The sequence below is a fragment of the Micrasema longulum genome, unplaced genomic scaffold (assembly GCF_059751315.1).
Source record: "Micrasema longulum isolate JH-2025_06_02 unplaced genomic scaffold, ASM5975131v1 h1tg000462l, whole genome shotgun sequence".
Lineage (NCBI taxonomy): Eukaryota > Metazoa > Arthropoda > Insecta > Trichoptera > Brachycentridae > Micrasema > Micrasema longulum.
Window position 1 is genome coordinate 432,229 of NW_028277660.1, and position 26,299 is coordinate 458,527.

The 26,299-nt window shown below is 33.9% G+C and overlaps 1 protein-coding gene across 1 annotated transcript in view; it reads left to right on the plus strand.

Moving 5' to 3' along the window:
• Window positions 1-1,381: 1,381 nt before the first annotated feature.
• Pdk (pyruvate dehydrogenase kinase) overlaps window positions 1,382-26,299 on the plus strand; it is a 39,195-nt gene continuing 14,277 nt past the window's right edge. The window contains exon 1 of the mRNA XM_088226725.1: window positions 1,382-1,695. Coding sequence (XP_088082851.1) covers window positions 1,593-1,695 — 103 coding nt within the window. The 5' untranslated portion in view covers window positions 1,382-1,592. The remainder of the gene's footprint in view (window positions 1,696-26,299) is intronic.

The following is a 26,299-nucleotide window of genomic DNA, read 5'->3' on the forward strand; positions in this document are numbered from 1 at the left end:
GATCACTACAATTTTTTGACTAATAATTGAGTTTTGAGGCATATGTAATTAGATTTTAATTTAAAATCAATGTCAATTTATCAATAAATACAACTTACTTTGTCTAAATTTCCTCTTGACAGCAATTGACAAATGACAAGCAAAAACTTCGGAAGGACACTGCCAGTGCTGCCTGAGTAGCAATGATACCACATGTAATATTAAGTGCCGCGGAGATTTCGTCTCAAATTATATTCAAGTCGCATGTTTTATGCTTTTACGGTAAAAGATTTACAATCATTACGTCAGAGAGGAATAACATTAAAAAATAATATGGCAGTCTGGATACTTACAGAGCTTATTACTTGTCACTATGTGTGTGAAATAGAGCCAAATCCCTGGACGAGTGTTTTCTACTCTCAGGTAAAAGTCCTGAAAAAGGAAATTGTGTAGTGGTTGACATGAAATATTTATTAAAAAAGCTGTTTTTACACTAGAATATTTCATAGTCCCTGGATTGGCACCTGAAGCGTAAAACTGATCATCTTACCCTCATGATACAAAAATGATCAAGAAACGCTGCGATCGGTGTACCGATGCAGTGCCCTATGCACCATTAGGTGCAGAAAGGGAATGACGATGATGATGAAATAATAATAAAAAGAAAAACTACTATTACTACCATCACGCCATTTCCCCGTAGGAATAGGCAGAGAGAATGGACCGCCACACACGTCTATCCTGGATTATATTCCTAGCTTCTTCCACATTCATACATCTTGTCATACATCCCCTTCGGTTATGTCTGCTTTTGACATGACCAGACTTAAGATTTTGGTTTATCTGATCATGCCACGTCTTCATTGGTCGTCCTCGTCTCACGTTACCGTTCATTTTCGCCATATATACTTATTTTACCATTCTTTTGTCGTCCATTCGTTTTACGCGACCAAACCATCTCAGAGACCCTTTCTTAATCTTATCAATTACGCCTGATTCAGATTTACACTCTCGCCTGATTTCATCATTCGTAACCCTGTCATACATTGATCTCCCACTCATTCGTCTAAGAGATCACATTTGTCTATAATTTTATTTTATTTTTTTATTACTCAAAATCAAAATAATTCCTAAGGAGATTTAGTATTTTAAAATAAAATATTTATTTTAGTTTGTATTAGGTACGTCCTGGCAGCATTTTCTGTTTTCAAATATTTCCACTAGGTTGCACTGGCATCGGTGCATATCGAACCTGAAGTGTAGCAATATTTTTTCTAGTAAACTAGTACATAAAAAAGTATGACGATTTGTATGACGGTTGCCCGACGGTATTATAATGTTAGATGATTTTTTTAGTAACGTGCTTTATTTTACTATCAACTTAATTGCACGGATATAAAATGACATGACCGCGGCTACAGTAGGTGCAGACTCAAGGCTAGTATGATATATTATTTAATATTTAATATTATCGTCAGAGTACATCGCGTCGGTCGGGTCGGTGTAAATTTCCGTCAAGTATGTTTTTGATGTCATTAGTCGCAGTTTGTATGTGCGAGTAACAGATAAAATCGCGTCAAATTTCTGAAAAGTGTGACTTAAAATCCCCGAAAATGAAGCTGGCTGGCCCTATTTTCAGCCACATGACCAAAATGCTGGATTTTTATTCACAATTCAATCCTTCGCCGCTGTCCATAAAGCAATTCATCGATTTCGGTAAGTAAACAGCATGTTTTTTAATGTTTCTGTACAATTTCATTAAATAAGCAACCATCAAGAGTGTTTTAATTGTATGCGGTGTAGACGTCACTTTACAAAATTAAATTTGTAACAGGTACCCTTGAAAGGGATTAAAAATCGTTCTGTTTTTAAATGATAAATCTCATTTGTTTTTCTTTGGCGTTTATCTGTCAAATTTGCCTCCAATTAAACAAAATGTCAAAATTGGTTATTTTCTTCTCACCTTCAAGTACCTTTGAAAATGAACTCGGTACATTTTCACCGGAGTTTTCATGTGCGCATGTTTTGTGCCAAGTGTTCACTCCATTATTAACATTACTGACGTGGTAAAGCGCCATCAAACGTAAACAATAACAAGTCTTTTTAGGTGACTAGGTATAATTTATCTTTCATAAATTTACGGACAAAACACAAACATTCGTAATTTCATTCACAAAGTGATACGTTTATATTACGAAAATACGTGATACAAACGAATGACGTATTTTCTCCCTGGATTATGGCTCTAAAGCAATGCTTTTTTTACACTATATAATATATTATATACTATAAGCGTGTCCCTATCGTTTTTTTTGTTGATAAATTGTCTGCATGTACCATTGAGATACAATACATAGAGAAATATTAACAAAAATATACAAAAAGTAGCAAGAAAAGTAAATAGAAATCAAAATAAAATTATAAATATGTATTCAAAGTAGATAACTGTAGCCTAATAAATGTAAGTTACCGTTCACCATCTTTGAAATGATTAAATAGAGTTGATTTATATAAACTATACTTTATGTTAAAAATATCAGCAACGTCGGAATAGTTATTGCCGAGTACATGGAGTCGATTCAGAATAGCATTACTCTTCGAAATGTCACTTTTTTTACATTATTAAAGTAATAAAGGTCTATGAAATACTTTCCAGTAAAAAAAGAATTTTGCTAATTTATTAGTAGCATGAAAAATATAAGTAATTTTGAATTCCCGCAAAAACGGTCATTCCATTGGCCACGCCCCTAATACGCCACGATTCATGTTTATTTGTTCCTGGCCATTTAAATTTGTTTAGAACATTATCACGAATCTTGACGTCACAACAACCATAGCCATCACGTCGCGTTTTTCTAGCAATGTATTTTGCGCCGCGGCGCAGTTGGTTAGACGGCCAACTGTGAAACTGGTGCCGCGGGTTCGATTCCCGCCAGTTGCAAGAAAGATTTTTTTCTCATTTGGTCTGGGTGTTGTGGTGTATTTTCCATTACCTCCTTCCATATCCTTTTTATCCAACTTGCTGACAAGCCTCAAAATAGAGACTTAGCGGGTTATTCCTTTAAAAATAAATATGTATGTATATATATAAAATTTATTTTTTACATTTATGCATGAACACATTTATCCCCAATATCCATATTGGTTTTGAAAGAGCAATTAATTATTCTAAATCCATTATATACAAGTATTTTTATCGGTATTCGTAGTATGTGATATTTTCCTATGTAACTATAGTCCTTAAAATATGATTAGAATGACAGTTGTCAGAAAAACTGACGACATAACTTTGTAGTAACGTCTAAGAAGTGATTTATATTTACACACAAAAAATCATTCGTATTTTGTATGTTATTTTTTTTTATACAATGTTTGACATATAAATCGACATAAATATATAAAATCAGCTTGAAACTAAAATAAACCTAATTATTAACGACGTTCTTACAAGGTTACATCATTTTGCAAAAACGCTAACGTTTTCTAACAAAATCTCTAAAGATGGACAAATTGATCAATGTAATCTGATCGAATAAAAAAATAATTCGTTTGATAATTTTGAAGAATAAAAAGTATAAATGTCTTATTTTTTGGTGAATTATTGAATTCAACACACAATAATAGGCTTGTTTATGCGTTTTTATATCAAATTTCGGAAACAGACTTTCAGTTTTGCATGAAAAAACTGATAAAATCGATTTGATCGGTACATGATCAGTGATCAGTAATTTCCCACCACTATTGACATGAGTTTGACACCTGTCATTTTAATCAAGCTAAATTTTAAGGACTATAAACGAAGGTACTCTTGAAGAGTCCTTAAAAGCGCCTTGTTTTATCTGTCGTCTTCGGACGTACGAATATTTGAAAAATGCAAAACGTGCTGGTACAGAAAAATTATTACTGTTACTCTATCTTTAAAAACAAAAATCTGTTCAGTTTTGGGGAGCGGAAAACTGTTAGTTGGGCATCATCTTTTCCACGGTCCGTTGTCTTTTTCTCTTCCCCGCATATCCTGTTAATAAGTCATCGCTTTCCTATGAATAATTGGATGGGGGAGCTTATAACAACCATATTAAACAATTAGAAACTGTTCAAAAATTTATCTTAAAAATAATGCTTCACAAAAATCGCACTTTTCCTTCTTTCCAATTGTTTCAAGAAGCTAAACTAATAGATATAAGACAAATATATTGTTTTCAATGTTTAAAATATATATTTAAGAACCAAAATGTATTTACGAGTAATTCAAATAGATCAAGTCAAAGAAGGAATCGTGTGTTAGAAATACCACATTGTAAAACGAGGCTCGCACAGAGACATGCATATTTTATAGGCCCAAAAAAATTTAATTCTTTTTTTACTGATAATATTTCATTGATCCCAAACATTAAAAATTGTCCTTTTAAAAAACACGCACTATCCTGGATTCAAACTAAATATATTAACTAAACTCTTTTTTTCTATGATATATTAGGTTGCCCTTTAATGATAAGGAATATTTTTATGTTTTTTAAATAGTTTTTATTTACTTTTTAATTACTATAAAATAAAAAAGTACCTTATAATCTTTTACAGAATATTTTCTTTTCTCTTTCTTATATAACACAAAAATAGTATACCTGTCTATTTGCAGTCCTCCTAGCTGACAGCGAAGAGGAACTGCAATCCTTGGTTACAAAGGTTCACGAAGTGTGCAAGGAGAGTGATTTGCTAATGAATGTGCAAAAGTCGAACGTCATGGTCTTTGAAAGAAATGTAACTATGACTGAATGTAAGATTGTAGTAAATGGAGATAGTTTGAAACAGGTCGAAGAATTTGTATATCTGGGTAGTATGTTTACTAGAGATGGAAATATGGACAAGGATATTGAAAGGAGGGTTAGTGCCGGTAACAGAGTTAATGGTGCCTTAAAGTCTGTCGTAGCAAATAAGTGTCTATCGCAAGAGGCTAAATTAGCAGTTCATAATGGAGTTCTGGCACCAACCCTAATGTATGGAAGCGAAGCATGGAGTTGGAAAAAAAGGGACGAAAGTAGACTGAATGCTGTTGAAATGCGATCCCTCAGGCGAATGTGCGGAAAAACAATGTATGATAGGTGCCCTAATGTCGAAATTAGAGCAGAATGCAAGGCTGAGTTAAGCATTATCGACAAAATTAAGAAAGGTCTTTTGCGATGGTTCGGTCATGTGGAGCGAATGAATGATGAAAGAACGGCTAAAAAGATTTATGATGCGAATGTGTCTGGTTGTAGAAGTCGAGGAAGGCCGAGAAAGACATGGCATGATCAAGTACAACAAATTCTTGAAAGTGGTCATGTGAAAAGTCGGAATAATCGACGTGCGTGCATGAGAAGATGTATGAATGTGAAGGAAGCAAAGGAAGTGTGCCAGGACAGAGTGGTGTGGCGTTCTATCCTCTCTGCCTACCCCTCCGGGGAAATGGCGTGATGGTTAGTTAGTTAGTTAGTTAGTTAGTTAGTCTATTTATTATAGGAGCAAAAATTCATAAACATTTCTTGTGTACCCACGAACAGGCCACGCCTTTGTGGGATTTTTGTTTACTATTTTTACTGTTAACACGTATTTCATTGCTATGTAATTATCCTGTATTTTTTTTAATACTCTGTTTTACCTCTTATGTATATTGTAAAAAAACAAAAATAAATAAAATTTAAAAAAATATATACAAAATAATTTTAAAAAACGATGACCGAGGTCCGAAGTTCGTACTATGCCAACATTGTAGACGTTCGTTTAAGCAAGTTTGTGTATTTTTAAAAGTCCGTAATAATGCATACATTGCGTTAGTGTGCAATATGGACGCGGCATGGACTTGGAACTTAATTTTATTTTGATGGAAAGTAATTTGTGGTGTGGGCGTTAATTTTCATTACTTTTAAACAGGTTTCTAAAAGATCGTGATATCATCATTCCCTTCCGCACCTAATGGTGCAAAGGGCACTCCATTTGAGGAATTGGAGATCTTAAATATAAGGCAATTATATATTTTTAGAATTATGATGTTTGTGAAGGCAAATTGAGAAGGACGATGAGAAGGACGTAAGCTGGTTTCTTGTTTTACTAGTAATGACTTAGGACTTAGGATATAGAGATTTTGGTATTATTTATGTTTTCTCTGGACATTCATTGTTTACTTTTAAGACTGAAAAAGCACACATTATGATAAACCTGTAATTACTTTTTAATATTATTATAAAATACATAATTTACTGCCTTAGAACGGGGAAGCTATACCTAGTTAGGTAGTTTAGATGAACCAACAGCAAAAATTAAAAATATATATGCTTACTTTTACTACTTAATTAATTTGTTGTATAAATAATTACTTGTAAATTGCTGTAATAGATATGTAAAAAAGAAAGAAAGAAATAATAAAATTAATTTTCAAATACATAATTATTTTTGCAAATGTCAAACTCTGCTCTTTTCACCAACAGGGGTGCAATCTATTTAGGAATGCGATCTACAAAAATTTATTGAACGTCAGTTAATATTATTTTAGTCGGCCCCGTGGTGTAATGGTCAGCGCGTTTGCCTACCATTTAAAAGGTCTCGGGTTCGATTCGCGACATGGTTGATTTGAAATATTTATTTAAAAGGGTGTTTTCACACTAGTATATTTTATAGTCCCCTATATATATATATAGACTGGTATCTGAAGCGTAAGACTGATCGTCTTACCTTCATTTAACAAAACATGATCAGGATACGCTGCGATTGGTGTACAAATGTAGTGCCCTATGCACCATTAGATGCGGAGAGGGAATGATGATGATTATTTTATTATTACCAAAAATCCAGTAAAAATATATAAATGGGTAGAAATTATAAGGAGTTTGAGGAAATAATCTGATTGAGATCCATAAAAAACGAGTATTCTTTGTAAATATTCAAAAACAAAATGTTTTGGCACTAAAAAATAACATCTTGAAATTTTTATACTATATGCATTCTCGTCGAATGCAATCCAAAAAAAACATTTACGCTCCTAACTTTTTTTCTACTAAAAAATTGAAGATTTTAATAGCTTTAAATATGCTCGTGACAAAGATCTACATTTCGCTGAAAACCGCACTTAAATTGGTCTAGTAGTTATTCAGTCCATCGAGGACACACATACGAATATTGCCTTTTATATACATACATTGAAGATAGAAGATTAGATTAATATTGTAGTAACGTGTGTATTTATTTATAAAAATATTAATTGTAAAAATGACAGTGGCCTATGCACCGCTGAATGCAGATAGGCAAATGATGACGATGATTTAATTTGTTCACACTCCCACACATATTTGTCGTAAACTTCCTCATTACGATTCCAATTAATGTTGGTGGAAAATACTAAAAGGAAGCCATTTTATGTACGCCTCTATTATTGCATTTTATTTGTAGATCTGGGGCACGGATGACGTAATGTTGAATGACGTCAGAACCCAAAGTGTTAACTACTTGAATTACTCCAGGAATTGTATAATTTGCCAAAAATATTATTGCGGATGCACTCCCGATTCTAACGGGCTTGTTCCATTTAGACCTGTGCCTCGATTATGGTGGGAAGGTAAAGACGTCATACCTTCGACGTCACCTCGACGGTATAGTTGAAGATAAATTCCCTCTAGCGATTTTAAAGATATACTACCGACCCCCCACCTTCAAGTTTTGGGTAGGTACATCGATATGAAACAAGGGGAAGCGTACGTCACAGTACATCGGTTTATACCGACGGGTCTAGAAACCCTCGATCAGTTATTTACGCATTAAAAGTGACAAAAATTTTGTTCCACCGAGCAATTTTTCCTTTAATTATGATTTATTTATTTATTTTATTTTATTTTCTTTCAGTTGACGCCCATGGGGCTTTTACATTATACATACTATATAATAAGAAAAAGTTACACATTAAACATAATTAGCATTTTATCAAATATAAAAATTTTAAAAAAAATTTACATAGTTAACATAATACACTATTAAGACATAATAATATATACATTATTTTATGTTTATAATATAAGGCATAGTAGGATTAAAATAAAACATAATTATTATTATTTTTTTTTTTTTACACCGGTAAACTAAACTTTAAAGTGAAGTTATCCAAAATGTTGAAAACTGAAAAGGGTTTTATAAACTAAAAATATAAAACATAACACGGGCTAACTTTTAAGTATACATAAATACGATCAAAGATTTATTGACTAGACTCCGTCGCGTCGGTCGCCTGTAGTAAAATTTAAAAAAAATATTAAAATTTTTAATCGTTTTGAGGTTGGCACTTTTTTTCTTAAAAGCCTATTGTAAATCTGAGAGAGAAATAAGTAATTTTTGAAGTCGAATTAAAATCTGACATAACGAACGCCTAGATGTGAAAATAATGTCGCTAGGTTCTGTACTATTAACAAATAAGAGTATCTAGGCGTTAGAAAGTTACCACTTTAAAAAAATAATTTAGTTATTATATTTTTTCCATCTGTTTTACTATCTTTCCGAGTGTACGTATCGAGACGTTCAAGGAGCCGGCTTTGTAGTCGATCGGTAGATACATACTTACGATCGTTAAGCTTACCGTCTAGGTGATTTCCAAAAGTCATACAAAATTCATGTTCAAGCGAGCGTTTTTTGCTTGAATTGGGATATTAGAGTTTATAATCGCTTTGAAGTGAGCACTTTTTATTACAGGCACAGTGCCATGATTATGAACGTTATCTTCATCTGTATATATCGAGACGGTATACTTAACTTCTGTACTATCTGTATCTTACCTCGGTATGTTCTACTTACTTGTCATATCGACATCATATGACCGAAACAAGCCAATGGAATGACCGCAAGCAATTAGTCCGCGTTCCTTACGTCATTAACATTTAAAATAGTTCTCATTTATATTTTAAAAAGACTTATGTGATAGAAAGTGCCAACTTCAAAGCGATTATAAACTCTGATAAATCCCAATTCAAGCAAATGCTCGCTTGAACATGATTTTTATATGACTTTTAACCATTGCCAAAACGATATGCTTAACGATCGTCTGCATTTATCTACTGAAGTAGTACGTAGCGAATACAAAGCCGGCTCTCGATACGTTCTCTCAGAAAGATAGTAAAACAGATAGAAAAAATATAATAACTAAATTTATTTTTTACAGTGGTAACTTTCTAACTATAGGACAGAACCTAACGAGATTGTTTTTGCATTTAGCCGCTCGTTTCTCATAATCTGACAGTTGTATCGGAATACAATTTGACTTAAAAATTTACTTATTTCTCTCTCATATTTTTAATAGACTTTTAAAAAAAAGCGCCATCCTCAAAACGATTAAAAATTTAAATAAATCGTTACTGAAGGAAAAATTATTGATCGTTCACCAGGGCTGCATTTGACGAGAATCCATATACTAAAAACTGGAAAAGGGTTTTTTTTGTATGAAATAGTTTATTTTTAAAACAAAATTCGTTTTTTATGGTTCCCAATCAGATTATTTCCTTAAATTCTTTTTAATTTTATTTCTTTTTACTGGATTTTTGGTGAAAGTAACTGGCATTTCATACATTTAAAAAAAATTGTATTCCTACATAAAATGCGCCCCTGTTGGTAAGAAGAGTAGAGTTTGACATTTGCAAAAAGAATTCTATATTTGAAAATAGATTATTTCAAGTTTTAGGATTCAATCACAAACATTTACCTAGGTACCTACTTACTTTTAAAAGTTAAACGGATTTTTACGCTACTTTGCTCATCTAATGAGAGAACTAATGAAAATCGGACCTCTCGGATTAAACAACGCCGTGGTGGACATTTGTCCGACATTATCTTTAAAAAGTAAAATATTATTTAACATGACAGTACCTATCCGTTTTATGTAAAATAAAATTTGTTTTATTTTTTAATTTCAAATTCATTAGTTCAATAACAATTAATCAATGTTTCCGCGTGTACAGTAAAATTTTAGAGAAAAAGTTACAAATTGCTTTTTAAAAAAAATATATTTTCAATTTTTTGTGTTATGAATTTATTTTTCGCGATTTGGCAACATTACGCGGCGCCTTCACGCATGCGCGCGGTGAAAGTGGAGCAAAGTGGGGATCTTTGGACAGTCCGATGTATTAAAATGTATCTACATATAGATCTTAATGATTTTGATAATTTCTTTGTCTTTAACACCTTCTAAAATGTACATATTAATTAATTAAGATGCAAGACCTGATATATGACTTTGTGTACCTCGGCTCGCTTAAGCTAGGGTTTCCTAGGACAGCGGTGCCCGTATCTTAACGGCCGTAGTGAACGGTGATGCGGTGGATAGCCGTCGTAACGTCGACTAGAGAGTGGTTTTCTAGGGAAACGGTGTTAAATGGTGTTGATAACACCGTTTTCTTAGGAAACCACTCTCTAGTCACCGTTACGACAGTTATCCACCGCATCACCGTTCACTACGGCCGTTAAAATACGGGCACCGCTGTCCTAGGAAACCCTAGCTTCATCCCCAACAACGGCAGGTGCAGACCTGAGATTGGTCGCAGGATTCAAATGGCCAAAGAAGCGATGAACCGTTTGGAGAAGATTTGGCGAGATCGAGGTATATCAATAAACACAATAAAGCGGTCGATGGAAGCCCTGGTATTCTCCGTTTTCCTATATGGGGCTGAAACGTGGACAATGCGTGCCTACGAGAGGAAGAGGATCGATGCATCCGAGATGTGGTGTTGGAGACGGCTGCTGCGAGTGCCTCGGACAGCCAGAAGGACGAATGCATCGATACTGGAAGAGCTCCATATTACAACTCCTCTATCAGTGGTGTGTTTGAGAAGGATACTGTCTTTCTTCGGGCATATTGCTAGACGTGGGCCGGACAATCTAGAAAAGGCAATAATGTCTGGCCGAGTTGAAGGCAGGAGAAGCCGGGGTAGAATGCCATATAGATGGACTGACCAAATAAAGGTGGCTACGGGGCTAAACTTTGATGAGTCAGTTCGTCGGGCTGAGGACAGACTGGAGTGGAACAGACTAATCAGAAGTGTTCATGGTGATCGCGATTCTCCGCATTGAGGGACCGACTTGGAAGAAGAATATAAATTGATTGCTACATAATGTTATAAAATATTGTAAAATATAATCATCAAATAATTATTCAGCTCGTATTATGTAAATAGAAATAAGTTCTCATAAATTATCTTTATCTCTAGAATAGTAAACCCATGTCAAATATGTTTTCATTATATATTTTTGTTGTAAAATATGTATTATCAAGGTTTTGGGTGTTTTGACAGAATTAAGAAAGGGGTGCTGCGTTGGTTTGGACATGTAGAGCGAATGGACAGCGAAAGAACGACTAAAAGGATCTACGATGCAAATGTTGATGGATGCAGAAAACGAGGAAGACCGAGAAAGACATGGCACGATCAAGTCCATCAAATACTTATATATTAATAGAATAATCGGCGTGCGTGCATAAGAAGATGTATGAATGTAGAGGAAGCGAGGTCTGTATGCCAAGATAGAGTGTTATGGCGTTCTATCCTCTCTGCCTACCCCTACGGGGAAACGGCGTGATGGTTTGTTGTTGCGTACACATTATTATTTTTGTGTATCGGTTTATATAAATTGTGAGGACAGAGAATTTTGATAAATAGGTGTTCAAACATAAAGGCAACTGCATGTCAGACCTTTTGCTAGAATAGACAAAATCGACGTTCCGCGCTACCGTTTTCCGCACCTCAAAACTGAACCGATTTTAACAAATTACAACAGGGATGGAGAATACCTTAAATAAGGGAATATGGAGGTCTGGGCATTTCTTAATAATGCATATTATTATTGCGAGTATGTTTAATTTCCAATTGTTGTAATTCACCTATTTTGTACCTATTTTAAAAATGTTTAAGGTTTTATGTTTTTTTTTTGTCTTGTCTGTAATATTGATTTACTCCCATTTAACATTTTTAATCACAGTTTGTTTCTGGCTAATATTACCAAGAATGGTAAAAGCCATAATAAATAAATAAAAAATAATGATTCTACGCTCTTTCTAGACTATTCTTAATTCAATTTTTTTTCTTTTATTCAGGAAACATACAGTACGGTTACATAGTTTTATATTTTACACAGTTAGACTTGACCAGTGGACCAGTGAAGTTTCCATATTATATAATAATTTTATGTAAGGTTATCAATGAAAGTACAAAAAAGAGAAGGAAAAAAACATCAATGGAAGTTGTTTAAAAATTTAAATTAAATTAAAAAGTAAAAAAGGTTATTAAAAAGTTTGTAGTTAGTATTTACAAATGGAAATAATATTAAAAATGAAGAATTTTTGTTGTTAAAGTAGTTAAAAGGTAAGAATTAAAATAATGAATGAAAAACATGCTCAGATGTAAAAAAAAAAAAAAATTTTAAAAAGGAAAAACATAAATATACACACACATATTTTATGAGAAACGATGAGAAGAATCTTTAAATGATATATAAGACAGCAAATTTAAGTCAATTCAAAAAACTACTTCAAATATAATGACACATTATAGTAAGAGCAGCAATATATTGATTTTATATACATATACCAGTGGCGAATGGTGATTTTATTTACAGGTAAGCCATAAAAAAATATATATTTTTGTACCTACATAGGAGGTACATAATATAATGTAAGTAATATTTACTTTAAATTGATATTTTTCTGTGGTTCTGTGTGATACAATAACTCTCAACCATGAAATCAACTCGTAACTTCGTGATATATTATATTATATAGATATATTATCCATTACTTTAATATATAATTCATTAAAAAATAAGTAAAAAATAGCACTATGAATTCAGTCGATATTAGGTATTAAATTGAAATGTTAACTGGCCGCATTGTTCTAGTAATTAATAGTGCTTAAAACGGCCGCGTGGAGCGCTTTATGCCCTGCAATATGACGCATAAAAGTAATTATGGTCTTATGTCAAAAGTATCAACTCAAAGAAAAAGAGTCCTTAAGAAACAATGTTTGAATGACTGTTTTCCAAATCCAGAATCTTCAAATAATTTGTGTAATCTGCAAGTTTAATCTAGGAGAAAAAACCCGCACTGGGGTTAATACATTCAAAATGTAGTATACTTATATTTATGAAAAAATAAGCTGGAATAATCGGCTAGTTTCTTGGCTCACCGCAGGCGCTAGGCGTGCTTTATTAAAATTTATATTTATATTAGGATAAAAATACAAACGGTGGAAATGATTTAAAATAAGTGTAAATTATTTATTTGTTTTTCTGTAAATAAAGTTACAATAAAACATGATGGTTAGTCAAATATAATGGTAAGCTGCGTGTAATCGCTTCTATACACGGTTCGCACCTGACATATACAATATAAGTAATCAAAGGTAGTTTAAAAGTATAAAAACATGTCAATGCAGCAGAGAAAAAAGAAAGAATAATAGGTATAGCAAGTAATCTTTAAAATTTTAAAAAGCAATACAAAGAGATTTTTTTTTCTATGATTTTCATATAGTTTATTTTACAGAAGCAATAATTTTTACCGTTCAGAAAATAACTATGATAGTTTGAATCAAAATATCAACACAGAATTGTCTATTCTGTAGATTAATTTAACGTTTAAATTACATAATATTTACGTCAGAGATTATCGGATCGTCTGAAGTATTCTATAAAAATATTCGCTTATAAGCAACTATAGTTAAGTGTGAGTTTGTACAATATTATAATCTCATATTCAAGGTTGGACAGTGCCTATGAGCGTCAGCAATATTAATAATTTGGTATTTACTGGCTGAGACAACTAATTGACTGTTTGTTAGTAATATAATTATGATTCTATTGTAATATAACACCACACGACACACCGCCTGCATTCTGATGCACTCATGCAAATGCTCGTACAGGCAACGTCGGCGTCGGTTGCATTCGTTAATTTGATTTATGTTGCATATTGACGTGATCTAATTCCATGGTTATTAAGTAGATACGTATATTTTTAAGTTAAATAGATAATGGTCTGTTTCCGGGCGGATGTATTACGAAGGCTGTCCAATAAATACGCGAACTAGACCCTAGTTAAAAACTTTATTTTACAAAATTTCATGTACATGTTATTTCATATCATTTCATTTATTTATTCAGATATTTAGAACATTACAGAAAAAGACCCAATTCATTCTAAATACAATAATAGATCACAAATTACAGTAGATAATTATGTTATTAAAATAATATAACAAAATGTAAAAAGAAAAATTAAATGTTAGAAAGTGCTTTCCTAAGGGAAGGCCCACTGTCGTGAAATATGCGATGCGATTAAGTAGCAAGATTGCCCTACCAACCGGCATAACCATTGGCAGGTTGGTTCTGCATCGCGGTAGGTAAAACAATCGATGCTGTCTTTGTCGAAGATAGTTATCAGGTACGAACAGACCTACATCCATCAGAATTTCTGAGTTATGTATGCGACCACCGATCACCTGGAAAAAGTGAACACCCAAATGAACGTCCCTCCTCCTCCATAATGACTGATAGCCTAGCATTCCCAGTAAAAAGTCAGTTGGGAAGAGCCAAGGATAATATCCACACTCTTTAAGGTACAGATAGCGCAGAAATTTTTTCTGCACTCTCTCCACCATCAAAGAGTATCGAGTCTCATGTGGCGACCAAATAATGGAACTAAACTCCAAACGACTTCTTACCAAGGAATTATACAATGTCCTCAAAATCTGAGTGTTAGAAAAGATCTTGGCATTTCTAAGAACAAAACCAAGCATTTTAAGGGAGTCATTACATAGATTAACTATATGAAGATTAAAAGATAACTGAGCATCAAACAACACCCCGAGATCTCTGGACGTTGAAACCCTTTCAAGTCTTACTCCGTCCATGAGATAGCGATAGTATATTGTTTTGGATGCTCTTGTTATGGCCGATGTAGTATCACACAGTGGAGGACTATTTGAAGTCCACCAGTAGCTCAATCTCAAATAACTATCGACGTGCTTAAAAAATTAAGCTTGACATTGACTCAAATCAGTGTTTGATTTCTAATTATAAGTTTAAATATGGAGTTCTACAAAATAAACACCAAATCAATCAACAATCAATCAACAATATATTGCATTTGCAAAATAGTAAGGGAGACAACAGAGATGAGGGCTTATGACCTGTCATTGGCTGGTTTAAGTGGCAACTTTACACACTGTGTAACATTCACCATTTTGCCTATGTTTGAACATCCATATTTCTTCAATTCTTCCATCTGTTGATTTTATTTATTTATTTATTTATTTGACACTTTATATACATATACAATAAATATACATATAAGGGCGGGCATATTGCCTTAAGGCAATTTCTTCCTACCTACCCAAACCGTTCAGTTTGAGAAAATTATAAATAAATGGACATATTGAATTTGACAATTTTATAAAAAAAATAACACTATACTATGAAGAGAGGAGAGGGGATGGGAAGAAAAGAAGAAGGATAAAGGAACAATTTAAATATTTAGATAGTGACATTTCAATCTTGGCTTAAATGTAAATAAAGAAGGGGCGTCTCTAACATTAGTGGGTAGATTTTAGTGAAGTTAAAGAGCTGAAACCTTTATATTTAAGGTACTCTCCATCCCTGTTGTAATTTGTTAATCTTAATGACTCCCGAGGGGGTGAAATCCAGTCTTTTGTCTGCGAACATTTGGACAAACTCAAATATTGTAATGAAACCAACTGGTCCAAGAAGAAGTTTAAAAATTGGAAAATTGTTTTCAGGCGTTGCCTAGTATGTGAAATAATTCAGTCAGATGAATCTCTTCACAACAATAAAGGTTTCAGCTCTTTAACTTCACTAAATCAACAGATGGATAAATTGAAGAAATATGGATGTTCAAACATAGGAAAAATGGTGAATGTTACACAGTGTGCAAAGTGGCCAATGACAGGTCATAAGCCCTGTAAATGCCTAGACCTCCATATTCCTTAGAAAAATAAAAATAATTTTTTTTTATTATTTTTATTTTTCTATTATTATTTTGTATATTTTGTATATTGTTTTGATTATTTTGCATATTTTTTTGATTACCTGTATATTGTTTTAATATGTAAATAACTTTTTTTGATTTTTGATTTATATATCGAAGAGTCCCGACTTAACACGGAATTTTCTAACAAGTCGGGACATAAAAAAAACATATTATTGTGGCTATGTAAAATTGTGTATTTTGTGCATTAAATAAATAAAATAAAAAAATAAAAAAATCCCTTATTTAAGGTATTCTCCATCCCTGTTGTAATTTGTTAAAATCGGTTCAGTTTTGAGGTGCGGAAAACGGTAGCGCGGAACGTCGATTTTGTCTATTCTAGCAAAAGGTCTGACATGCAGTTGCCTTTATGTTTGAACACCTATTTATCAAAATTCTCTGTCCTCACAATTTATATAAACCGATACACAAAAATAATAATGTATACGCAACAACAAACCATCACGCCGTTTCCCCGTAGGGGTAGGCAGAGAGGATAGAACGCCATAACACTCTATCTTGGCATACAGACCTCGCTTCCTCTACATTCATACATCTTCTTATGCACGCACGCCGATTATTCTATTAATATATAAGTATTTGATGGACTTGATCGTGCCATGTCTTTCTCGGTCTTCCTCGTTTTCTGCATCCATCAACATTTGCATCGTAGATCCTTTTAGTCGTTCTTTCGCCGTCCATTCGCTCTACATGTCCAAACCAACGCAGCACCCCTTTCTTGATTCTGTCAATAATGCATGTCTCAGCCTTACACACTTCACGGATCTCGACATTTGTGCACCTATCATATATCGTTTTACCGCACATTCGCCTGAGGGATCGCATTTCGACAGCATTCAACCTACTTTCATCATTATTTTTCCAATTCCATACTTCGCTCCATTCGAGTTGGCACTAGAACTCCGTTGTGAACTGCTAGTTTTGCCTCCTGCGATAAACATTTGTTTGCCAAAGTAATGTATACGCACATATCTAATTTGGACCAAACACAATAATGAGGAACTTCAGCCCTACGGGAAATTGGATACAAAAAATGTTTTCTTACGCGGGGTATAAATTAGAGCATTAAATTGTACGGCAAAGTTTCTTGAAAATGTACAGAAAAAATAATAAAAAATATTTTGATAAAAACGCACTACTTTAAATGACGTCACTGGTTCATGTGAATCAACCTATGATCTGAGAGCTATGGAAGATTTCCGGTCTGCTTGTCGCTTCTGGACCAATGGGAAGGACTGAATGAGAATAAGCGGAAATGAACCTCTGACGTCACACGCGGAGTTATTTCAGAAATACAAAACTTTAAAAAATCGTAGCACCGATAATACGATATGTAAAAATTAAAAAAGAATAATTTTGACTTTGTTTAACAGTCTATTAACAAATAAAAAATTTGAAAAAAACCACTGAACTTCCTAATTGATATCAAACTTTCGATTGTGTTCATTTAATAGATTCAGCCAGAACTCTAAATTCTATTCTTCGTCTCGGTTAAGATCGATTAATTTGGTATCAGCTAAAAGCTAACTCCTGAGACTTTGAGTTTCAGCTGTTCTTCCCGCTCCTTGGTGGTCTTCCGGGCAGACGGCAAACGGCCGGGATTTCGTGGGCAATGGTATAGGGGATTTTGGAGCTGTCCATTAATGGCATTACTGACGTAATCTCTCCATAATCTATTTACTGTTCAATGGGTATCGCAAATCCGTCTAACTTCTTGACTCTAGACCCTTTCTCTTCTGGGTTTCCCTGCGATTGCCTTTAGTACTTTCATATCTGGCGTTCTAAGCAGTTATTTGGTTTTTCTATTTAGTTTTGTGTATTTTTTTATTTTCTCTCTATCTATCCTCGCCTCTGTTGTATACACCATGATCTGGTCTGACACACGTTTTGCATATCCGAATTATGTTTCCAATAATCATGTGTTCATTATACTATACATTTCTAAGGCATCCAGATGTTTACTAACTGAGATGGATATGTCTCATCATCACTATGGCAGCATCATCTGCATGGCATGTGATGTTAATGACCTTATCTCCCTTAGTAGATTCACTACTTTTTTTATTCTTAAAAGCGTTTTTTTATATGTATTTATTCTGCTTGTGTAAGAAAAGGTTTCAGGCGTATATATTGTTGTTGTATATTTAGTTATAAAGGTGCTAAACTTGCTTTGTTTCTTTGTTGTTCTCAATATGTGTTATTTTATAAATGCTAATATTATTTATGTCCCGAATTGAGTTGTTGCAACTCCTGGGAATGTAATTCAACGTATTATACTTGTAAAATACTTTGTGTTATATGATTTATAAATAAAAAAACTCAAATCTAGCAATAGCATAGCATTGCCGGGTTCGGCTCGTGTTATATAAACACAACAAGTCGTTTATCTTTCTTCTATTTTATAATGTTTTGAAGTGAAACTTGTTATTGTTTGCGTTTGATGATGCTTAACCGCATAAATAGTCCAGAAACCGCGTACGCGCATAAAACTGAAGCCGTTCATTGTCAGCATTGTTGAGGGCTCATGGCATGTCTAATGTATATGTGTGTATCAGTATGACAATGACGTATTCTATTATAATATAAGCCATCTGGCCCACACATGTCACGTCTCTGAGTATAGTCATTTCGTATAGATATTTATTTATTTATTTATTTATTTATTTATTAACGGACATTGTCCATGTATACAATTTATAAGGTTTAAATATTACAATAAAAGAGTAGTTTAAAACATTTAAAGAAAAAAGAAAGAAGCATCGACAAACATAAGGGACATCGAGACAAGATCTGGACCATTTATTTAGTGCTCGTTTAAATCGTTGTAAACTTAAACCAAAAAAGTCCAGATCCTGTCTTGAGTTAACAATACGACAAAGGCGGGTCATTGGAGAATTTAGGCTATAGTTTGTTCTATGCTGATCGATGAACAGTACTTCATTGTTTCTCAATCTACGAGTCGGAATATTGAATTTTACTTGTCCCAGTAATGATGGAACATCGATTATACCATTTAGTATGCCGAACATATATATGGAGTCAATATTAGTTCTACGTTTTTGTAGACTAGAAATATTTAACATTGACTATTTCAGCATAAGAATAATTATCTCTCTCTAGTCCAAGCATCCACGCTATTTTTCGAAGCAAGCGATGTTGGACTGATTCAATGTGATTTATGCGATTGACATAGAATGGAGACCAGACCACTGAGGCATATTCAAGAAGAGGGCGAACAGTTGAGCAATAAAGAGTTTTGATTGTACGGACATTAGTAAAATCAGAGGATATTCTGTTAATGAAGCCAAGTAATTTCAGTGATTTATTTACTGTATTATATATATGCTCGTTGTATGTCAGTTTATAGTCCAAAACAACTCCTAAATCTCTGATGGACTTGACTACATCAATTTTGGAGTTTTCTAATAGGTACTCGAAGGAAATTGGTTGTTTTGTTCTATGAAATGACATTATTTTGCATTTTTTAATATTTAGTTCTAATTTATTGACTTTACACCATCGGTTAAAAGAGTTAATGTCTGATTGAAGAAGAAAGGTAGTTATCGGTAGTTATCCAGTCCTGTAGTTGCACTCAATACACGGGCTGTCCGCTGTCCCGCGTCCCAGATATGCTCCGCATAAAATCAATTATTTAATCACGCTATGACGCTAAATGAAGCACGCTCTACTCTGATGATACATCCGTCTTATTCTGACTGCCTGTAATAAAAGTATTTAAGTTTCGTAAGAAGTCAAAGGCGCAGAACTCGTCGATGCACCGAGCCGTACATTTATATATTTGGACCCCTGTATTTAGTAGCCTTACGTGTCATGTACAAGGCTAAGGTACTCGGAAAAAATCGTTTTTGTTTGTCTTGGAAATGGGATGTTCGATCACTGATTTTAGTTTATTACCTTTATGAGTCCAATCACCATTGTTGCAAAGTCCAAGAACAATGGCGCGTGATAAGTACTTTTAACAACAGTGTGAATATCTGTTAAGGATATTCCATCTTTCCTGCATTCTGCTTCAAGATTATGGCGTTGTAAACTGACAAATGGGCACTGAAATAACAGATGTTCGATACTCTGTGAAGAAATATCATCGCATGGACAATAGTCATCATTCCTTAATTTAAACCTATATAGGTAACTTCTCATAGCTCCGTGTCCGGTAAACATTTGGATCGTTTCGAAAGTACTTTAGTGCTGAAGTCGGAAGTTTGCTGCATCAGCCGGCATTGGGTTTAGTGATTTTACCCGTAGAAGAAGCGCGGTAATGATCCTCCCAACGCTGCTGCGTATTTTGTTTTATATCGCGTTTAGCAAAGCCAAGGGGAAAATCCGAGAAGAAAGGTGCCGGTTATGAAGTAAAGTTTCATCGCATTCAAAAAATCCCCAAATTAACAAATTTCTAGGGGGTAGAGAAGATTCAGCAAACCATCCCAGCACGTCTTGCAGCTACAGGGCGCATGGACGGTTGGGATTCTAGTTCCTCGTCTCCAATTATGATGTATTACAAGTATAACATATGAGAGCTTGATTACAGCATGTCTTGCAGCTTCAGAGCGCATGTACAGTAAGAAATTCAGCCTCCCTTTACATGTTTTTTATTTGTCAATGAAGTTAAGTGAGTTAATATCCTTAATTAATCCGGATAAATTAATTGAACCTCGGACCTCTGGCCCGTGAGTCCGCAACACTAGCCACGGGTCCACAACCCGATTACACACTCTGTAACATTCACCATTCTGCCCATGTTTAACCATCCACGTTTCCTCAACTCTTCCATCTGTTGACTTTTGTGAAGTAAAGGAGCTGAAACCTTTATCACGTGGGTGAGATTCATCCGGATGAACCAAATACCCTACTAGGCAACGCCTGAATTCAATTGTCCAAATTTTATCTTCTTCTTTTACCAGGTAGTTAATTCAACAATGTTTGAGTACGTCCAAATGCTTGCAGACTGGCTGGATTTCCTCCTTAGGGAGTTATTCACATTGAAATATATTGCAACAGAGAGGGAACACATTATTGAGAAATCGCCTAGTAAGTGATTTGGTTCAGCCGGATGAATCTCACCGACATAATGAAGGTTTCAGCTTCTTTGCTTCACAAAAGTCAACAGATGGAAGAGTTGAGAAAATGTAAATGTTTAAACATGGGCAGAATGATGTTACACAGTGTGTAATCGGGTTGTGGACCCGTGGCTAGTGTTGCGGACTCACGGGCCAGAGGTCCGAGGTTCAAACTCCACTCTACCTCAACTTGATTTCCATTTTCGAATAGTGAGTTATTTACAACTCGTTGAAAATGGCCACCCAATTTGAAATATTTGGGTAAATTATAAGAACGCTAGCATTTCTTTTAACAAAAAAAAAGTGGCCACTTAAACCAGCCAATGACAGGCCATAAGCTCTGTAAATGTCCAGACTTCCATATTCCCTTCCTAATAATGTTTTTCCTTTCTGTTGCAATACATTTAAATATTATGATCTTAATGATGTAATAACTTATATTTAAATATAAGTTATTAATTTAAAAAATATTTGGTACACTTCCACTTATTTATTTTGACCAATTTTTGACCAAAACAAAAAAAAAATTACACATAGGACATAAAGGTCAAAAGTTAGGTAGATTGGAAATTTTAGAAATAAATTGGATAAAAAATAATAGCGATAGAATTTTAATAAATCGCGACATCTTCGAGACTGGTATCTTTATTAAAGAGTTAAATGTATTTATACAGAACAGAGGTAAGGATAGATAATTCAAAGTTATAGGTAAGTAAATTAAATAAAGTTATTTTTATCTTAAGGATCATTATCAACAAATTTTCTTTGGGTTAACTAATGAGTTGATATAATGCTATTTTAATAAAGATACCAGTCTCGAAGATGTCGCGAAGGCGATGAAACCGGTCACTGGATATTCCAAATTTGTGGGTTAAAGTATCACTCGTGTTTTATTTATATAATATATTACCTTTTTTGTTATAAATGGCTTTTATTCCTGTCTTTTTTTTTTAACACTTTTGAAAAAACCCCCAGTTAGGACGGTGTCAGAATAAGCCCTTTGGAACATCAGAACGTTATTTGTAATTCCGTTCATCACTTAGCGACTAAAAATTACAATTTTTTAGGAAAATTCAGCGTCGAAAATATGTTTACTTGTTCAAATAAATAAACACACTTTCGGATTTCTGTCTAACATGACTGCGATGAGTCTCAGTGTAAATATTGTCTGTAAATTCTCGAGACAGAACACAGAACACTCGTCCAGTGCCTCGATTATGAACGCTATCTTCATCTGTATATATCGAGACGGTAAACTTACCTTCTGTATACAGATGAAGATAGCGTTCATAATCGGACACTGTCGAAAGACATAACTGAGCATTTTGAAATATTGAGTAATAATTTATTTCGTCTTCCCCATTCAGATACGTTTATTATATCCGCCTGGAGAGCACGAAAATCATCCAAAGTTTTAACCCTCGAAAATAGCTTCAAGCAGATACAGTGTCCATAGTGAGAGCGCGGGCGCGGCAAGGCGCCCGCGTCGTGCCGCAAACGCTGCACCACTGTGGCCAAGCACTAAGCTCTAAGGCGTTCCGTTAATGAATTGAGTGTTGTTCAAATAACCGGCATCATTAGTTTGACAAGAGAGTTCTATCTAAATAAAACATCTGTTATTTCACATTAATTCTGTGATTTATTTTATTATTTATAGAATTTATTTATTGAACTACCAAACATTTTACGCGTCACAAAAAATACACACATATGCGAGCCATGATCATGTCTTATCAATATAAACATCGGTCGTTTTGAACAGCTAAACAAATACTTTACTCGTTCATATTGCTCGTAAATATGAATATTACACCTTTGTTATCGTCAAGCGAATAATGCTTATCACGATAATAAATCGCCGAGTAGAAACTATAAACAGTATTACAATAGACATTAAGTCTTGCGTCCTTAAGTTGCCACAGTTTGGTTTGAGGTCACCACCGGAGTTCGCCAAGGTTGCGTCCTTGCACCGTTCCTTTTTATAATCCTCATGGACTTCTTCCTTAGAAAGTCAATTCCACTGGATCGAGGAATATCCATCTCCCCCTCCTAAAAACTCTGCGACCTAGAGTATTTATTAAGTTATTATACGGCACAAGTGCCTTTATGATATAAAATATACAAAATAATGAGTTAGTTAGATATGCACAAATTTAAAAACAATTAAACATGGGTATTTTTTTTTTAATTTGAAAATTTATTTAAAAACCTTTACGGATTATTACATTCATTTTACAAAAATAATATAAACATTTTTCATTCATACTCTGTTGTTCAAAATAATATTTTTTACATCTTTTAAAAAGTTTGTCTGAGTCTTTTGTTTAGTTTATAAAAAGAACAAGAGGCGTAAGTATAGCCTGTGAGCTCGCCAATACATGACAGATGACATTAACATAACCATAGAAAAACATAGCAGTTGAGCTCTCAGAAGTAAAGCAACGTGAATGCAGCAATGCTTGAACTACATGTCAATAATATTCTAATAATAAATAATATTATTTGGCCATACGGAACTTTAAAGGACACCTTGGTCTAATTACTAATAGTATTTTATCGGTTAGGTAGGTGTATTTAAAAAAAATGTTGCGTACCTGAAAAAAGCACAAATAATTATGTTTTTGTAAATGATGTCAGTAGCGACACTCAGAGAGTGGCTTTGTGACGTTTTGACATTTTTTATAAGAAATTCATGGCGTAGCCGAAATATTGTTATAAAAACGAGGATGTTTTTGTTGATTGACGTTAGCAGGCGCTACCCAGGGGCGACTTTGTGACGTGAGAAATTATTTAAAAAAAGAGATTCATGGCGTAGCCAAAATATTGTAATTAAAACGAGGATGTTTTTGTTGATTGACGTTAGCAGGCGCTACCCAGGGGCGACTTTGTGACGTGAGAAATTATTTAAAAAAAGAGATTTATGGCGTAGCCGAAATATTGTAATTAAAACGAGGATGTTTTTCTTGATTGACGTTAGCAGGCGCTACCCAGGGGCGACTTCATGACGTGATGAAATTATTAATTTAAATATTTTTTTTCATTTTACATAGCGTAGCCGAGATAAGAAATTGCGTGGTGTATCGAAATTTAACCGTGTAGGTAGCCACCTAGTTACAATATTATTTTTGTATTTGTATAACTCCTGTTTTATAATGTTTATGTATTTATCGCTATAAGAATTAAACTAAAGATAGTTTTTACTTTTAATCGCTATCCGTTTTTTAAATTATGTTTGTAACACTCAGTAATATTTATTTTTCAAGTATTCAATGTTATTTTTGCATTTTAATTAATATTGTTAATATAAAGCGTATTTTTATTTATTCGAATTTACTAGACTGTTTTATTACAAAAAATAAAAATGCATATTTCTCTATGTATTTTTCTGTTATAAACAATCTATTAAAATAATACACATCAAATTTCCATTGTCTGTTGATTTTATTTGCAATCTTCTTTTTTTCGATGGTTAAAACTCTAGGAAATTCAAAGACAATAAAATTTTTACTGTCATATATTGGCGAGCTCACACGCTATACATAGCCCGAATAAGAAAAATATCAAGAAATATATATACACATGTCAGCATACAAAAGATATAAAAATTATAAAATTAATTTCCTGTGATTGTGGATCCTTTTTCAAGATAATCGATGAGCGATATTCCGAGTGCATCCCAAAATACAGTGGCCATAACCTTGCCAGCCGATTTCACTGCCTTTGCCTTCTTCGGAGCACTTCCACCAGCTTCCACCCATTGTTTCGATGATTTTTGCTTTCAGGTGTATAGTGGTGCACCCACGTTTCATCGACAGTTATTAATCGACGCCAAAAATCAACAGGATTACGCTTTATCATGTCCGAACACTGGTGTGAAGTGGTCTCTCGAACTCGTTTTTGTTCGACACTGAGCAAACGCGGCACCCATCTTGCCGATAGCTTTTTCATACGCAAATGTTCATGCAAAATGTTGAACACACGTTCATATGAGATGTTTACCATTTCAACAATCTCACGCAACTTCACTTGGCGATCATTCATAACTATATCGAGGATTTTCTGGATATCTTCTTCAGTAACCACCTCTTTTGGCCTTCCTGATGATGGTATTGTTGCAGTGCTTGTTTGGCCGCGTTTAAATTCAGCAATCCAATATTTACCATGTAATCTGACGGAGCAGACTCGCCGTAATGTTTATCGAGCTTTTCTTTTGTCTCTTTTGCCGTTTTCCCTTTCAAATAATAATGTTTAATCACTGCACGAAATTCGCTTGTTTCCATTTTTCAAGAAACACAAAAGTTGTTTACTTCAAACGACTACAACAAATAAACTAATCGATGAATTTGGGTGACATTTTAACAGCTCCCGTTTGACAGATCGCTATTTGGAAAAAATAATTATTTTTTGTGTTTGTGCTGCCATCTAGCGCTAGGTAGCTTCATTATCAACCCGCCCTCGTATTACTGTAGCATTTACTAGTGATTTTTTAGATTAAACGAACTATAGTTAATACGTTTTTAAAAGATCCTCGAAATAAACAAACGAAATGCGTGACCTTCGCGTGATCGAATAGTATATCACCTCGTATATGACATCCACTGGCTAAGTTGTTGGTTGTAAACGCGGGTCTATGATGATAGAATAAAATATTAGACACTGATAACGTTGTTTTTATTTTTATAATAAATTGTTACAAAGTGAACGCCGGTTCAATTAATAATATTGTGAAAAACATTATTTATCGATTCATGATAATGTTCTTGTGATAATGACGGAACAGTTTTATCGATAGCAAAATTATTGCCGATTGCAATCATCTTTGGTGACATTTTCAATCAAAATAAACAAAAATCTTTTTAATGATGATGGATCACTGTTGTTTGGATGAAGGTAGATAATGTAGATAATAAATATTGAAATTATCTACATATGCGTTTATTATTGTTACTGAGCAGAAATTTTAATAAATTTATTATTATTGATATACAACAACAACAGAAACAAATCACGCCGTTTCCCCGTAAGAGTAGGCAAGAGGATAAGAACGCCACATCGCTCAATCTTTGTACACAGATCTCACTTCCTCTACATTCATATATCTTTTCATGCACGCGTGCCGATTATTCCGACTTTTGACATATCCATCTTCAAGTGTTTGTTGGATTTGGTCATGCCATGTCTTTCTTGG